This window comes from Lampris incognitus, chromosome 18 (genome assembly GCF_029633865.1).
Source record: "Lampris incognitus isolate fLamInc1 chromosome 18, fLamInc1.hap2, whole genome shotgun sequence".
NCBI lineage: Eukaryota > Metazoa > Chordata > Actinopteri > Lampriformes > Lampridae > Lampris > Lampris incognitus.
The window spans coordinates 21,159,486-21,178,437 of NC_079228.1; the positions used below are offsets into that span (position 1 = coordinate 21,159,486).

At 44.9% G+C, this 18,952-nt stretch overlaps 1 protein-coding gene across 1 annotated transcript in view; it reads left to right on the top strand.

Annotated features, from left to right (window-relative positions):
- calcr (calcitonin receptor) overlaps positions 1-18,952 on the top strand; it is a 68,220-nt gene that overhangs the window by 15,047 nt on the left and 34,221 nt on the right. Inside the window, exon 2 of the mRNA XM_056298298.1 lies at positions 17,225-17,290. Within this exon, the coding sequence (XP_056154273.1) occupies positions 17,225-17,290 (66 nt within the window). The remainder of the gene's footprint in view (positions 1-17,224; positions 17,291-18,952) is intronic.

An 18,952-nucleotide genomic window follows, 5' to 3' on the forward strand; every position in this document is an offset into this window, starting at 1 on the left:
CAAGCTCTGGCAGGCTTTGGAGAGGAGAGTACTCCTTTCTTTTCTAAAGCCTGTGGCAATTGAGAGCTCCACTCCGCGCACTCGTGGCATCACACGTTAACTGTATTCCCAGTTCACCATGTTTCTTGCTCGAGTCCCCCCCCCCCCCGATTTTTGTACTCTACCTTTTATAGCAATGACTCCAAAGCTTCGGCCGAGGGTGTGCCATATGTCATTCACCATCACTCCTCCGCTGTCTGCTTTTTGGGAAAAGAGACAAGCGAATGTCATTGGTTGGTTGACAGATGAGATGTATGCTGGGTGGAAATAGCGAGACGGAGCGAGGCAGAGGCGGAAAGGTTACCAGATGAAAGGACTTTGATCCCCCTGGAAATACTCCTCACTTTGAAGAGGTAGTTGTCTGTAACGACCTGAAATCTTCCATGCTATCACCCATAAACTGAAAGTACATAGCAACATAATCCACCCAGAAAACGAATAAAAATAAAATACCTCGGAGTTGTCAGACGGGAACTTGCTAGTTTGGAGGAACAAAGCCCGTATTCATAAACAAACTCGTTTGTTTGCTTGTAATGAGAAGAGGGGAACGAATGATGCCACGATGTTGCTATTGGAAGTCAATGAGCCTTGACGACATTACCGAGTAGTCTGTCATAATTGCCAAAATCCTGTCATGCTCAACGACATCCTGAACTTCAGGTACGGTTGCAAGCCGAGCCTTGCCCCTTTAAGGAGGGAGGGGCTTGTGGGTAATCTGTGTGGTTGACGTGGACGCAGTGAATTGTGTAAATAAAGTTTATTAATAAAAAGTAAATCAAGTATTAGTAAAAAAATATTATTAGGTAGGTAGCAGGTAGTAGCAGGTAGAGCCCTTGAGGCAAATTTGTAATTTGTGATATTGGACTATAAAAATAAAGTTGACTTGACTTCTTAGCCGCAGCCACAGATATAGCATAGCGGTGTGCCGACAGAGAGGAAGGTTGCCACCGTTACTATTAGGATACTGGTGCATCACAGGGAGGCTGTCTATATATACTAAACTGTACTGCAGTGCTGACATATAGGGCTCCGTTCTCCACTGCAGAGTTGGTCGGGACTCTTTGTAAAGCCTGTTACCAGCTACGAGCCAGGCTAAGCTAAATAGTGTAAACTACTAATAAGACACATTAGCCCCTAGCTAACGGATCTGACCCTTTAGCCAAGCGGTTAGTGATGTCGCCTTGTGGTACAGTACACCTCGTATCGAATCCCGCACCGGGCAAGAAAATAACTGGTTACATTGGTGGCAACGGTGGGATCCGGAAGTGTGCAGATCCTCAGAAATCTCTTCGGAGCACGGGAATAACAAAGCGCGAGGGCGCCCTTCCGGGTAGGGTGACGACTGTAAACTACTAATAAGACACTTTAGCGTCGGGCCTGACCCTATAGCCGAGCGGTTAGTGACGTCGCCTTATGGCGCAGTACACCCCGTATCGAATCCCGCACCGGGCAAGAAAATAACTAGTTACAATAGGCTAGACACCAGAGGCTTCCAACTGTGGTTTGGGGCCGCGAAGCTGGAAAGGTATATAGTACGTTCTGCAATAAATCTTTTTCATTGCACAGTACATCTTAGTGGACATAGTCTAGGGCAGTGGTCGGGAACCTATGGCTCGCGAGCCATATATGGCTCTTCCGGTGACGGCATATGGCTCCCAGACAATTTTGAGTTGAAAAAAAAAAATTAAAAAAAATCAGTTTGGAACTGATTTTAAAATACTTGTGATATTTCTTAATAATACTGTGTCATTTTAAAGTAAACAGAAATTAGTTTTGAAGATGAATTTCACGGGTCACCCGTGGGTCGGGTCGGGAACCAATGGCTCGCGAGCATGTCCGGGTCATTGTAAAGGTGAAGAAATCAATTTTATCAGATAGCCAACTAGTTTATCCGCTTCAACCCTTGTAACGGAAAAGATGGCGAAAAGAAAAAAAGACGATGATTACCGTGCATTCCAGGCTGCGTGCACAGAGGAATTTGCATTTGTGGAGAGAGCAGGATCTGCGGTATGTCTAATATGCAATGATAAAATTGCATCGATGAAACGGTCAAATATAAAGCGGCACTTCGATACGCACCATGCTTCATTTGCATCGAAATCTCCAGCGGGGGACAGCAGGAAAAGGGCATGCGAGGAGCTACAGCGGAGAGTGCAGACGAGTCAGCAGCAACTACGTGTGTGGACCAAGCAAGGTGACGGGAATTCCGCTAGCTTTGCGGGGGCTTTGGCAATAGTAAGGAATGGAAAGTCATTCACAGATGGCGAGTATGCCAAAACATTCATGCTTGATGTGGCCAATGAACTGTTTGATGACTTCCCAAATAAAGACAAGATAATCAAACGAATAAAAGACGTGCCCCTGTCAGCAAGAACTGTGCACGATCGTAGCATCATGATGGCAAATCAAGTCGAGGAAACACAAATTAAGGACATAAACGCCGGGACATACTTTTCTCTCGCGTTAGATGAGTCAACAGACGTTAGCCATCTATCTCAGTGCAGTATCATTGCCAGGTATGCTGCAGGTGACACACTGCGTGAGGAAAGCTTGGCTGTTTTGCCAATGAAAGGGACAACAAGAGGAGAGGATTTATTCACGTCTTTCATGAAGTTTACTAAAGAAAAAAAACTACTGATGGATAAACTTATTTCTGTCTGTACTGATGGTGCACCCTGTATGTTGGGGAAGAACAAAGGATTTGTAGCGCTTCTCCGTGAACATGAAAAGAGAGCCATCCTAAGTTTTCATTGCATCCTGCACCAGGAGGCGCTTTGCGCTCAGACGTGTGGCCAGGAGCTCGGTGAGGTGATGTCTCTGGTCATTCGAGTGGTCAACTTTATTGTTGCCCGAGCTTTAAATGATCGCCAGTTTAAAGCTCTGTTAGAAGAAGTTGGGAATCATTATCCCGGTCTGCTTTTACACAGCAACGTGCGTTGGTTGTCAAGGGGGAAGGTGCTCAGCCGTTTTGCGGCTTGCCTGAGTGAAATCCGGACTTTTCTTGAAATGAAAGGCGTCAGGAGCTAGACAACACTGACTGGCTCCTGCAGTTTCACTATCTCGTGGACATAACTGGCCATCTGAACCAGCTCAATGTGAAAATGCAAGGTATTGGAAATACAATCTCATCCCTTCAACAAGCAGTGTTTGCATTTGAAAGCAAGCTGGAAGTCTTTCTCAGGGACATTGAAACAGGTCGTCTTCTGCACTTTGAAAGACTGCAACAATTTAGAGATGCATGCTTAGCAAGTGACTCCACTCAACATCTGGATCTCCAGCAGCTAGCTGGCTTTACGTCCAATCTCCTGCAGTCATTCAAAGCACGTTTTGGAGAATTTCGTGCGCGCACTGGTCTTTTCAAGTTCATCACTCATCCACATGAGTGTGCAGTAGACAAAATAGACCTGACATGCATCCTCGGGGTCTCTATCGGAGACTTTGAGCTGGAAGTTGCTGACCTGAAGGCATCAGACATGTGGATGAGTAAGTTCAAGTCACTTAATGGAGAGTTGGAAAGTCTTGCGCAACAGCGAGCAGAGCTGGCGAGGGAACACAAGTGGACAGAAATGAAAAATCTTCAACCTGAAGACCAGCTGATTCTTAAAACTTGGAACGAGCTTCCTGTGACATACCACACAATGCAGCGTGTGAGTATTGCCGTATTGACCATGTTTGGCTCTACATATGCATGTGAGCAGTCATTCTCGCATATGAGGAACATTAAGACCAACCTACGCTCACGTTTAACTGATGGAAGCCTCAACGATGCATGAAGCTCAACCTCACCACGTATGAACCAGACTACAAGGCCATCAGCAAAACCATGCAGCACCAGAAGTCGCATTAAAAGTAACACATATTTAATTTGTTATACGTTAAAAATACTATATGGCTCTCAATGAAATATATTTAGAAATATTTGGCTTTTATGGCTCTCCCAGTCAAAAAGGTTCCTGACCCCTGGTCTAGGGAGTTGTTCTTTTAAAACAAACGCTTGTGAATGTAATCTTGTATTGTAATGAGTGGAACAGCTGTGCCCGAGGAGGTTCATTGTTTAATGGAGGCATAAACAAAACGGAAGATTCAGTGATTACGCCCTCGTTTCGGTAACAACGCCGTGTTTCCCCGAGATAATGAAGGCCCCATCTTGCTCGCATGGCATTGTTTTCCTCCAAGACACAGAGCAAACGTTGCCGTGAAATTCTGCTCTAGGTTTTTGTCCTTCTTCCCGCCAACGAAACACATCTCAGTAACTGGGGATTTGCTGGCATCGGCACAGACTACAATCAGTTGAGGCACTGAGTTGTAATTACACAAATGTTTCCCTTTGTCTGTCAGAGAAAGGCTAGTTTCACAGCTGACTGTGTTTATTAATTGAATATTGTAATTCATGGCTGCTGGGCTGCTTGTAGAAAATGAATGGTGGGTGATTCTGAAGTTGGGGTTTGATCTTGGTAAAATTTACACTTGGATCTTCTCTGTCCAAACTTCTTCATGATAGCGCAAGATTTTGAACCCTGATATATGAAGGAATCTGATCTGTTTTGTGTAGTTTTGGTAATCTGATATGGCATCGACATAGGTCATGTTCCTTAAGAGTCACAAGTCCTGTTTATTGGGGTCATTATTCTCCATGACTGTATATTTACCACTGTATGTCATGTTGACCTTGTGTTTGGTTGTCAAGTGTAACTCGATTACTAAATTTTAAATGATTTAGTTATATTAATTTTTGTCACTTGCAGCAGCAATCATTAGTCATCATTTGCTTGGCAGCACTGTGGCATACTGGTTCCAGAGATCATTCTTTAACTGGCTCATCTGGGTTCAAGTCATAAGTTTGCAAGCATCCACCCTGTTGAAGTGCCCTCGAGACAGGAAATACATCCCAGCTCCATGACCTAGCACTCTGACCTCCTGAGAAAGAAGCGAAGATAGAAGTAATTATCGGGATCAATGGAGCATCACATCATCCCATCTAGCCAATTTTCTACACTTTCTTTAGATTCGAGATTCAGTACTTTACTGACAATTCAACATAGTCGAATGAGATTTATCTTAGTGAGCTCACTTAAAAACAAGACTACAAGGACAAAACTCACACCACACAGTTGATTAATCAGACCTGCCGGTAGCCTGCAGTGCTATGTTTAAAGTGTTGAGGTGGCGGACAGCTTCAGGATGTTCTGGTCTTGATGCTACTTAATCTTTTAAGTGTGGGGAGAAATGTAAAAAGCTGATTAGTTAGTGGGGAGGAGTCATGTCAAATGTCCTCTGTATTCTGTTTTGATCATCCAGAATCCAGCAAGGGGTGAAAGACCACAACCGATAATTCTGGATGCAGCGTGCGCGCCAAGTTGTCCCACGGTTTCCTGTCCTCTGCTTAAAGGCAACGTGAACTGGCATTCGGAGCATATCTTGCTTACGTAATGTGGTGTATTTCCAAGTAAAATGAGAAATTGGGACAGAACAAAACGATTTGATTCTTCGTGATTTGAATGATATAACATATAAAACCCGCAAGCAGGTTTTATGTGTTTTGATCAGTAGAAGCAGACCCCAACGCAGACACAGACAATGGAATTAAGTAACATAAAAAGGGGTTTATTGTAGGAATAGAGGGGAATGAGGATAGCAGGCAAGGCAGAAGGTAGAGAGGCGATAGTGGATGGCAGAGGTGGACTGAGCTGGATGGTGGTTGGCAGAGTTGAGCTGAGCAGGACAGGCTGACAAGGGAGTGAACGTAGCTGACTGAGGATAAGCTCGGGGTTTAGTAAGCGAGCAGGCAGGTAGGCTAGTGATCCTAGAAGCACAAGGAAACATGGTAAACAGTCAAGCCAGACAATACGAGGAATAACTGAATATGCTATTTCAGAGTGACCTAGTGAGAGACTATGACTGTGGTTGAAATGACGATCTGGTGATGAGTGGATGGAGAACCGGAGTAGATATACAGTAGATTTACTGTTGAGTTGATGCAAGGCAGGTGTGTAGGCTGGGCAGGTGAAGTGAATGAGCCGCCAATCGGGAAAGAGCCATAGAGTGCCAGGGAAAGAAGCCCCCCCCACAGAAGAAAACAGGAGACACAGAGAAAAGGGAAACATGGAAACACAAGGGAAAGAACTGGAGAAACGGCTGCGGCTGTGACATGATGATGGAAGAGGAGGAGAGAAAACAATTCATGATAATATTGGTTGGAGTGTTGCTCACCCACCTACTCAGAGTTGGTGGCGCAATCCCAAAAACGTGGCTATTTCAGAGAAAGTTAAAGTGATTAGTTTTTGACGTAAAATAAATAAAAATTGATTTTTTTAAAATGTCTTTTTGGCTGAAATTATAGCATAAGTGCCTAACATGTCTGGGGAAATGAACTAACAAGTAAAAAAAGTACATTTTCATTTCACGATGTCTTTTATTGCCGTACCACACCAATATTGCGTGAGGATGCTCACAACTCCAGCTCGATATTATTGAATTTCGGTTCCATGAATGACACGAAACCAGTCGACCAAGGAAAGAACCTCATTCCTGTAAGCTGTTTCATCATTGTTAATGATAAAACCCACTAATGTAGTGCCATCAGCAATATGAACATCTTATGGGAGTGAGACATGCAATCATTAGTGTACATTGAATAAAGGAGAGGGGACATTAGACACCCTTGTGGGGTCCCCAGCACTAATAGCTAAAGTCTTAGTTTGACGTTTGGAGGGATTCTGTTGTGAAGAATCACTTTGCAACTTTGTTTGCAATGAAGAATGAGTCAAATGTCCCAGACAGAACTGTAAAGCAACAGTAATGCCTAGTTTGGGCTTCTAGGCAGATGAACTACAGATGGAAAAAACCTGCTTATGTTGGGGATCACTCATCCCCCTACTTAAACAAACACCTCAAAACACAAGGGCACACCTCAGACAGCTTACCAGCAGCAGACTTATTGCATGCTGGAGTTGGAGCGTGTCTCTAGATATCCGAAGTTCTTCCATGGAGTCATACTTGAAGTGGAGGGGTGGAAGTGGCAGGATGTCTCCCTGAGGCCTGTCTGGCAAACAGTGAAAATACTCCCACTTTAAATCTCTCCTCCCGATACTTTGAAGAGGATGCCAGACTAGCATCTCAGGTCTTTTATTTCAGATGTACTTAATTTTTAGATTTAACTCAGTTGATAGCTTTTTTCTTTTTTTTTTACTGGACAGTAACCGCCATGTTACAGACTGTTCTGCAGCTGCTGTATTTCTAGCAAGTTGAAGTGGAAAGGAGGAAAGAAGAAAATGTAGTCTAAGTATGGGTAGGGGTTATAAGTGATGTGGTTGAAGTCCGTACAATGGCAAGACGATATGCCCCGGTTCATCTTGTATTGCTTTCCATGTTTCCTCTCTTCAACTCAATCCCTCTACCTCCCCCACCTGCCTACTCAATTTTTTGTCGTCTAAGAGAGGAAGTGCGTGGGATGTCATGGTGTTGGGGAATAAGATATAAATCAGGTGTTTGTACTGAGCCAGGAAGACTCCTCTCAGTGCAGCAGGCCTGTTTGAAAATCTGGAATGCCAGAGAACAAATTTAATCCCTCTACCTGCCTAATAAAAATACATGAACACACACATGCATATACACCCAGCCTCTTATACAACTGTATTTTCTGCCATTCCCAGGTCCACGACAGGACCAATCCTTCACAGCTGGTTCCAGCATACTTCTTCAAATGCTGGTTATTTATTCTGGTCACTCAGCTTTTTTTTGCAGGTCAGGTGAAACAGACCTCTGGATTTGTGAAAGGAAAATTAATTCTTTGTGTGGGTTGGAGGGTTCAGAACAGATTCAGATCAGGGTTAAAATTGTTACGTAAAAGTTACGCTTGACAATGTATACAGCCAAAATGTGATTTCAATTTTAACGTGTTGGCCTTGAGATAAATTGCATTATGCATGTTGAGCTAAAGAACTCATCAATTCAGATTTAGAAAGGCATTGTCTGTTGAAGGCCATCTTAATGTGTGTCATGGAGATAGATAGGTTAGCGGTTGTATTGTGTCCATCTTCCAGCCGTCCTTGTGTTTTGTTATAGTATGATGGCCTGGCGGCCTGTCCAGGGTGTCTCCCCACCTGCCGCCCAGTGACTGCTGGGATAAGCTCCAGCATCCCCGCGACCCTGCGAGCAGGATAAGCAGTTTGGATAATGGATGGAATGGATGGATGATATGCTGTACTGTCGTAATTGGAATTCAAGCCAATGCAACCCCAGTGATTTTAGCACATTCTCGATTATAATGTTCCTTGGGCCCAACCTCATAATGAACACTCAGCCACTCCATCTTTGCTCAAGTAGCTTCTTTACTTGTACTCAAGTAGTCACTCCACTGCCTTTTGTAACTCAGTTTCAGCAGTCATCACTATTTCAAAAAGCATTATCTAAACAACATTTAATAATTAGCTCCGAGTGCCACTGTTTTTTCCCCTCCTTTTCCTCCCCAATTATATCCGGCCAATTACACCACTTTTCCGAGCCGTCCCAGTCGCTGCTTCACCCCCTCTACCGAACCAGGGAGGGCTGCAGACTACCATGTGCCTCCTCCGATACATGTAGAGTCACCAGCTGCTTCTTTTCACCTGACAGTGAGGAGTTTCACCGGGGGGGGGATGTAGTGCGTGGGAGGATCACGCTATTCCCCCCAGTTCCCCATCTCTCCCCCGAAACAGGTGCCCCGACCGACCAGAGGAGGTGCTAGTGCAGCGACCAGGACATATACCCACATCCGGCTTCCCACCCTCAGACACGGCCAATTGTGTCTGTAGGGACGCCCGACCAGGCCGGAGGTAACACGGGGATTCGAACCGGCAATCCCTGTGTTGGTAGGCAATGGAGTAGACTGCTACGCCACCTGGATGCCCCCTGAGTGCCACTGTTCTGTTACAGTGCTGAAACATTTCTAGTTAAGTGGATTAGGGGCCATGCGGTTCACACGTCACATCGAGGGCTAATAGAATACTCAGCAGACAAACCTGACAACTCAAACCTGAGATGCACTTGGGATTCACCATGCCATAAAGAGAATGCATAGACTGTTACTGACCAAGTGAAGTTTGATAAACTGATCAAAATTCATAATCTTTTGAATGTGACATGTTCAGCATTAATACAGATTGTCCAATTCATCCCACCAACCACTACTCACTGTAAACCTCATACAAAATAATCAGCTTTTTCACTCACACCAGTTTCTTAATCACACATTTCAGCCACAAAATATATTCACACTCCAGTTCAGGGGTAATGGGCATGTTTTTTTTATCTTTCTTTAATAATTTTGCACTCTGAGCATTCAAATGTATTTACACATTCGGTCTATTCTGAATGATGCACTTGACTTTCAATATTTACAAGCTCCTGAAAGTCTCAGATGTGGCACAAGACACAGAAACCCTGACCTCAGAAAGAGATGTCCCTCAGCTGAAAAAAAAAAACATTGACAGGAATGAATTAGAATTATGTCCGTTTACAGCAGTTTTTAGTCTACAAACATAATTCTGCCAATAAGGAGGCAGTCTGTGGGCCTCGGTTGTCTATTATACTGTAGCTCCTCTCTGACAGCCAAGCCATTAAGGTGCATTGGCAGATCTATTTCTTGTGTGATTGCTTGGTCACATATGGAATGAGATCCGTGAGTCTGCCTGTGCTCTGCTTCTGTTTGCATGTATGTGTGTAGACACTTGGTACTGTATGCGAATGGACATATGTGTGTGTGTGTGTGTGTGTGTTGCAGAAAAGAGATAGATTAGGTGAAAATGCAATGTGTCACTATAATGGGAAACGGTTTGCCATAGGGAGCAGACACGCCAGTCCATGAATCAGGGAATCCGCCCACAAAGAAACCGAGAGCCTTGAAAACTTAACGGGAAAGTAGGAGGAGGAGATAAATGGGGGGGGGGGCGCTTCAGATGGAAGGGAATGGACATGAGGGAAGAGCGGATGAGGAGGAGGGGGGCAGGGGAAGAAAGAGGAGGGGCGATGAGAGAGCAAGAGATAGGGAGATGAGAGATGGATTAGGCGAGTGGGGGATATATGGAAGTGAAGTGGAGGGCAGAGAGGAGACATGAGTGCACGAAGAGGTGAGAGGCGTGTGAGGAGATGGGTAAACTAGAGGTGAGGAAATAATTCAAGCCTTTTATTTTACCTTAATTGGAGAGGCAGACATTTCATGATATTTTTAGATGGACGATAGAGCCACAAAAACATGAGCAAGTCTGTCAGTGGGTCCGCCAGTAAAGCTTTCACCATAGTCATTTACCTGTCTCCCCTCAACACTAACCTGACTCAAACGCAGAAGTATGCTAGCTCACTGCTTGCTGTGCAGGAGGGAAGACTCCGAGCTTGGTGTTGAGTTTCACTTGTGTCTGGCACTATCAGACTGTGCGTGACTCCCATATTCAGTCCACCACACGTGCACAAAATACTGAGCTGGCTCATGCAAAAGATGATGAACATTCCCACACCAAATTCCCATCACGGCCTTTCAGTAACAATTACAACTCTCTTTATCAGTGCAGTCTACCAGCCATAACTTGATGCGCTTTCCTAAACAAAGCACAGGGCACATGTTACCCAACAGGTAACATTTTGATAGCTAGGGATGCACCGATATCACTTTTTGACTGCAGATCTGCAGTATGAAATCGACACAGACTCCCAAGTTTGAATCTTTAAGTATCAATTGATACCAAGTACTGAACCAACCCATTACTTTTGCTAAACAGTGCAAACAAAATAATTGAGATGGAAAGATAGAATCAGTTTTTGTTCACCATTAAATACAGGCTTCCATGTCCCCCAAAATGCAGTAAATTAAGCCATTTTGCTTGTATTTATGACATATTACTCATAGCTTTTGGTATCAGATTTTAGTCTTAGGTAAAATGTCCCAATACCAATACTCCATTTTAGCCCAGTATCGACCCGATATCCAACAGTAGTATTTGTATTAGTATAGGTGCACCCCTACTTACATATTAGACCACAGCGGTGAAGAGGGAACTGCAAAGAAGGGGCCTCCTCTAACTGATCACTCTTAATTATTGCCTTCCCATATGATCAGGACATCTGGGTAGAGCCGAGGAATGAGATCAATCAATACCTAGTGGCGGACATCTGAGCTCCTCAGTCTCAGCTCAACAATCTGGGATAACCTCAGAGGAGAGCCATGGCTGCCCCAAACTGAAAGGAGCTAGCTGAATAGTTTGGGTATGAGGTGAGGATATCTCTGAGGTGTCTCCCTTGGCACTATAACTAGGCAGACTCTGGGCATGTGGAGGGCTTTTATCTTCCAGACGGCCTGTGCAGCGTAGTCTTGGCTGTAAGCCCTTTTGCCAATATGACCCTGACCTGGATAAGTGGTAATTAAAACACACAGATGGATGAATGACTGTCAAAGCCTCTTTAAAACCCATGCAAACAGCTGACGTGGTTTTCCAGAATACCCTTATTAAAGACCATGGAGAATATTCAACCTGTGGGATTGCGTAATCACCTGCCCATTGGTCACAGAAAGCCAATCAAGTCTGCATTGTAATTCACCCCCAGCAGGTTTGGCGACGGGGCATCAGACTAAATGAACGCGGTTACTCCCTTCAGACTGACAGATGGGGTCGTAAACAGGAGGAAGTCACTTGCGGATGGGGCCCACCTGTGCCCGCGGTCCCAATGATGCCATGTCAACACCGATCTGTATTGTCACCGCGAGTGGCTTCAGATGCAGAAGGCAGCGGCTGGCATTGTCAGCTGCTGTCAAAGTGATGGACCGGAGAAAGAGAGAGAAAAGAGAGAGAGGAGATGGGAGGTAGGAGGAGGGAGATAAACAGAGATGATTGAGGAGGGAGGGGGAAGGGGGGGGGTCGGAGCCACACAGGTAGACATGAAAGATGAGATGAAAAACAGAGTAGTGTTTGCCAAAGGTCTGAAATATACTTGTGATGGTAGTCTGCGCCAGGGGTGCTCGGGAGGGTGGCGGCTAAGACCTGTCCCGTCTTTCTAACTGCGACAGCCGCAAGAGGAAACCAGTACCAATGCTACTAATGGGCTGCACCGTTGCTGTGGCTAAATGAGGTGCATGCTGTCTTTCATAAAATTCAGCGCAACTACCACAGTCTGAAAATAATTACACAATAAACAGAGGGTGGTTGCAAAAACACACATTTGTGTCAGTCTGCCTCTATTTCTCTTTCTCGTCTCCGTTAGTGCCGCACGATTTGGTGAAAAAGTCATACTGTGGTTGCGATATGATAAAATTCATACATATACAAATAATACAAATTTGTCGTGTTGCCAGGACATGTAGCGACTTTCATTTTGCATGTTTTACACAGTACCTCTTTCTGCTCCATGTCGCTGAACTTGAATCCAAAATGTCGCCATATAACCGAGGTCGCATTTTTTTTTTTGCCATCAGTTCATCAGCGTTAACCTGCTCGTTGTCATGGGGATCCATCTTTTTCCTTCTTTCTGGTCTGCACACAGCACACAGGATAGTCATGTGACCGTAGACTGCACACGCGTCTCTGCCTAAACAGTGACTGATTGGTCAGCTCTTAATTATGGGCGTAGATATGCAGACTGCACACAAACAGACGTTCACACACACACAAACACACACACACACACACACACACACACAAACAGACGTTCACACACACACACACACACACACACACACACACACACACACACACACACACACACACACACACATATTTTTATTATTTAATTAAACCGCAGCCTTTTGCAGTTATAACATTGCACAGGCTGACAAAGTGATTGCGATCGTGCAGCACTAATCTCCGTCTTGTGTGTGCTATGCAGAAACAGAGCAAACAGACGGGAGGGGTAGAAGCAGGCGAAATTGTACGTAAGTTAAATGAATGCAAAAGGTAAAAAAAATAAAATAAAAATAAAATGGAAAATTGATCAATTTTGACTCCAAATACACCGGGGAGGCATGTCCAGAAACACTGCAGAGGATAGAGAGTGAAAAGAACCCAAATAAGTTGTCTTCCTGAGTTCATTTGTATTTTTTTCTAGATTGGATTTGAATCCATGAGTTTTGTGTAAGAAACAAGGAGCGACTATTCCAGTTGAAGAGGAAAGCTCACTGTCGCCGAACACATTCCCCTGCTCAGTCCCAATGTGCAACTACAGAAAAAGCTCTTATAGCCCCCGAAATGAAAAAAATATGGCGCAGAACAGATTTATTTATTATTGAGCTCCCTGACTGTACTGGGGGAATTTATTTCTGGGTTGGTTTAAATTTCTCATTGGAATCGGCCCTCACCCAGATATAATTAAAGCAAGACGACGAGGGCAGACGTTCGATGATGTATGCAGTGCAAATCAAACTCTCCCGCATGTAAGCTGAGTCCCATTTTCACATTCATTGTGTGTTTTTGTTCAGCACAGAACATTCAGAATGACAATAAAGTAGGTCCGTTCTGCAACGTTGACTCATCGTTGATCATGTGGCACAAGTTTCCAATTATTCCTGAACTTTCTGCTACCTTCCTAAAAGGCTCCAGTTTCTGAAGGATTCTGCCTCTCACTGTATCCAATGCAACATGGTAATCTCAACTTGGATAAAGCGGTATGCTACACATATTTCATCATCCAGGTGGCTTTGCAATCTTGCCACAAAATTAAACAGCCAACTGTGCAGAATGGGGTTGCCAAACATCTCTACTATTTCCACAGATAGTAACCTAATAGTGATCTCACTTACGCCTCACCTGGCCAAACACTGTGCCTGGAAAGCACCGCAAGGGCGGGTCTGAGATATTGCTTTACAGACTCGGCCGCCTTCTGCGAGTGCTTTCTTTTGTTCTCTCTTTAGGGATTCTCGTTTCTCTTTTAGGCTGCATATTTACATGCCTTACTGAGCATACTGTACTACAATGGACCTAATGGCCTGAAACCTGTCTTTACGTCTCTTGTGAGATGTGGCAGATCTGTTTGTTGGGTGAATGCACAAGGCAAGCTCCCGAGTTGGGTAAGGAATACCCCCCCCCCCAGACGAAAGCCAAATTTAGCCAGACAGTTTAGGTTCGATCATGGCTTAACGTGATAACGTGCGATCAAGTTACTAAAATATGAATAAACTCTGTGAGCAATTCCACTATTGATGGAGTAAAAGTGTACTGCCGTGTTATGATGAAATGGTCCAAAGATTGAAGGTTGCCATTTTTTCCAAGTATACTTTTCTAACCCCACTGCACAGACACACACACACACACACACACACACACACACACACGCACACACACACACAGTTACCCCAGACTAAGGAATATTTAACTACCTATGCTATTTTTCCTCACAGTTCTGGTGTCCCCAGAGGGACTGATACTATAAATATGATGTCTCTCAACTTCTCAGTAGTATTGAAATCGCTCATCCACCATTGATCTTATAAAATATCAATTGCAGTAATGGAGACTCTTGCTCATCCCCACAAAGACACACCAGGGACTAGAAGCACTCGTCAAAATTGACAAAAGTGATCACCGAATGCAATCGCTCTCTCTCATTATACCTGTACTGTACACACACACCCCTCCTCATCCTCCTCAGCTCCCAGTCGCAGGTGAATAACTGACCGTTGCTGAGTGTATGTCCTCAGCCAGTGGCCTGGCGGGTGGCTTTTATAGATACTCTGAACCCAGAGGCGATTTTGTGATCAACCCGTAATACTCCCACCTGCTCCACTCCATTACACATTTGCCTCTGATTTATTTTCTGCCTCTTTGTGCAACTACCTTTCCTTCTTTAAGTCCGCGGAAGAAAATGTTGCTGAGCTTCTCAACATGCCAGATCAACGCTGACACATGGTGTGTCCTGTTGCATTATAATGCTGAAATCACTTGTATAAGTTGTTGCTTGAGACTCAGACTATGAACAGGACTGGAACTGAGACTAGGATAGGCTTACTGGGACTTAAAGCAAGGCTTGACACTGACAGTTGGTTTTGGGGGGACATATTATGGGGCTGAATTTGGGCCCGAGATTTAGCATTTAATCTTTTTCTGGATTCAGGCGTGAGTCTACGTGTATTTATCAAACCTCCGAGTGGGGCGTCCGGGTAGCGTAGCGGTCTATTCCATTGCCTACCAACATGGGGATCGCTGCTTCAAATCCCCGTGTTACCTCCAGCTTGGTTGAGCGTCCCTATAGACATTTGGTAGCCATATTGGCTGTGTCTGCGGGTTGGAAGCCGGATGTGGGTACGTGTCCTGGTGGCTGCACTAGCGCCTTCTCTGGTCGGTTGGGGCGCCTGTTTGGGGGGGGGGACTGGGGGGAATAGTGTGATCCTCCCATGCGCTACGTCCCCCTGGTGAAACTCCTCACTGTCAGGTGAAAAGAAGTGGCTGGCGACTCCACATGTATTAGAGGAGGCATGTGGTAGTCTGTAGCCCTTCCCGGATCAGCAGAGGAGATGAAGCAGCAACAGGGACAGTTCGGAAGAGTGGGGCAATTGGCTGGGTACAATTGGGGAGAAAAAGGGGGGGAAATCCCAAATAAATAAAACCTCTGAGCGGTACCACCGATCCATGATCACCGCATTATTTTCAGGTCAGTAGAAGTAAAGTTATGTAGAGCAGTGGTTCTCAAACTATGGGTCGTGACCCACAGCATGGGGGCAGATGGGTCGCGGGATATCCACAATGACCACATTTTGTTTTCAGACTCTTTTTTTTTGTGCATTTTCTGCCTTTATTTGACAGTGACAGTCGAGAGAGAGACAGAGAGAGAGGGGGGCAGGAAAGAGAGAGGGGATGACATGCAGCAAGGGGCCTGGACTGGACTCGAACCCAGGCTGCTGCGGCAAGGACTCAGTTTTATGTGGTAGGCGCTCTACGTACTAGGTGAGCCACTGGGATGCCCCTGTTTTCAGACTTTTTAAGCCAATGCAAACAAAGTCATGATGTAACTATTCCAAACATCACTAAAATAATGTTTATTTCAACATGCCTTGTCTGTTTCATTTGCTCATTAGTCGGCCATGGCTGAGCACTGAAATGGGGAATACTGCACTGATGAACGATATAGAGGGCATCGTTAATTGTCTCGTTTTTTGTCATGTAATGAGGACTGATTGGTTTTCTTCCTACACAAAATATTTGGAGGGTCCTAGGACCAAAACATATCTCCACAGATGGCTTACGGCATGAAAACATTTGAGAATCCCCAGTGTGGTGGACTCCTGTTCATTCTCTGTAATTAATTGGTTGACTCTGCTGACACACCCACCACCAGCAGGACCCCCTTCACACTAGCAGGGGATCAGTGTCTTGCTCGTCCACACCGTTTAATGATGCCGGATAAACACTCCTGTGCTGGGAAGCTTGACAAAAATGCTTATCTTGGGCTCAAATTAATGTGAAGTGACATGAGTTTAATTTCACCAGCCAAAACAAATACTTTTAATCCTGCTAACCCCTGCTAATGACCTCCAGGGCTTGCTCATCCATTTCTCTTGGCTTAACTCTGTCCCTCAGCCCGTGAAAGGGGTGTGGAGGACAATCAGTAGGTGCCCGCTTTAGCGATTCATCCGCAGAGTAATGAGTTTCCAATAGGGACCCACGGAGCCAAAGCAAAGAAACCTGAGGTGAATCCAGATCTCACTCACGCTCAGATATTAAACATGCAGAGGCGAGCTGCTCTCTTGCAGGAGTTAAAACTTGGTGCACAGTGATTAATGAACGCTTGCTATTTTTGTCTGACTCTCACAGCCTTGTTTTCCCGGTCCATTTCTCTCTCTCTCTCTCTCTCTCTCTCTCTCTCTCTCTCTCTCTCTCTCTCTCTCTCTCTCTCTCTCTCTCTCTCTCTCTCTCTCTCTCTCTCTCTCTCTCTCTCTCTCTCTCTCTCTCTCTCTCTCTCTCTCTCTCTCTCTCTCTCTCACACACACACACACACACACACACACCGAGGGAAACTGACTGCATCTAAATGTCAATAATAGCTCTTCACCTGCATTATTTATTTTGCATTGGAGGTTAATGATGGCAGTTATTGTATTCTCCTAAGGGCACATAATCCTGATTTGAAACACAACTTTTGTTTGTTTATCCAGCCAATTTCATGGTAGGTATCCCATTTTCTGACATTCTGTGACACGAACCTTGTGTCCTTGTCTGTCATTTCTGCACAGATTTCCCTGGGAGCGGTTAATATGAATTTAGCAGACACCCTGTGGCTCTTGCAGTCTCTTCTGCTGGTAAGTTGGTCTTTTGATTCAATGGAAAGCTGCAAAGCAATGTTTCTCAAAACACCCTTCAGTCGTTTTCTAGGACCAAGTAATAAATAAATGTAAGTGGTTAAAGACTTGCAGAAAATGGTGTTGTCCTCCACAGAAAATGAAAAGTGACATTATAATAACAAAAAAAAAGTCTGATTAAGTTTGCTTAGCTTTTATCCATAACCAGCTCATCTTGTAATTACAAACTTGCTTTGGGTCTTTGCGTGGTGCTGTTGCCGTCTGCTCACTTCTCCAAAGACCGACCACCCCATCACAGTTGACATCTCAATTTCTGCCTGTATTTAGCCTGGAAGACGACTGGTTGAGGATGCAAAAGGGCGTTATAACTTGTTGAGCATTCACACGCTTCGATTCCATCATATGCCACAACATTGCATTCAATAGAGGGCGTCCAGGTAGCGTAGCAGTATATTCCATTGCCTACCAACACGGGGATCGCCGGTTCAAATCCCTGTTTTACCTCTGGCTTGGTCGGGCATCCCTACAGACACAATTGGTTGTGTCTGCAGGTAGGTAGCCGGAGGTGGGTATGTGTCCTGGTCGCTGCACTAGCGCCTCCTCTGGTCGGTCGGGGCATCTGTTCAGAGGGGAGGGGGAAATGGGGGGGGGATAGCGTGATCCTCCCATGCACTACGTCTCTCTGGTGAAACTCCTCACTGTCAGGTGAAAAGAAGTGGCTGGCAACTCAACATTTATCGGAGGAAGCATGTGGTAGTCTGCAGCCCTCCCCGGATTGGCAGAGGGGATGGAGCAGTGACCGAGACGGCCCGGAAAAATAGGGTAATTGGCCAAGTACAATTGGGAGAAAAAGGGGGGAAAAAAAACATTGAGTTCAAAATAGGTGCTGTTATGGCTTGCCTCGAAAGTTTGAGTGCCAAGCAGCTGTTGTAAATGTAAATATGTGCCACATTTTCCCTTATTCTTTTGGTGTCAGTGTAAAATTAAAGCTTGCTAATTCCATTTCCTTTGCTGTTTAGCATCAGATTTGACACAAGGTACTGGCAGATGTCCACATCAAATGTTCAACACCTGATGTACTAACTAATGCTGGCCTGTTTTAAGTTCCTGTGTTTAAACGTTGAGATTTAAACAGGCCTTGTGAGTGATGAATGGGCTCTGAAAGATGAGGCAAGGTCTTGGCTTGAGGGCACTGGAGAAAAAAGAATTTTGGTTTTTTTCCTGGGTCTGTTCAACTGTTGATTTTGGTGGTGGCCTGGTGGTCGTATGTATGACGTCATTTACTTCAATGCTTGGAGTGACATCATATGTACGGCTGCTAAACTGCTACATGGGACATCAGCGTTCTGACAAGCTGGCGGTGAAAAAGTATTTTTTTCCTGAGTGCGTGGCCTTTTACAGGCTTTGATCAGACCGGTAGGAATGATAGGTTTCCTCCGCAAAGAAAATATACCCGAGAGCGAGACGTGAAAAGATGAAAGCAAGAAGAGCGACACAGGAAGGAGATCAGAATTGTAAAGGAGGTTGGTAGACAAGCTCTCCACGGTGAGGAGTGGAATTGCCTGTAAAATGAACCAGAAAATATAGATGCAAGAACAGGCAAACCTGACATCTTTCTTAATTTTCCTCAGAAAGAATGAGAATTAAGTCACGAGACAGCAG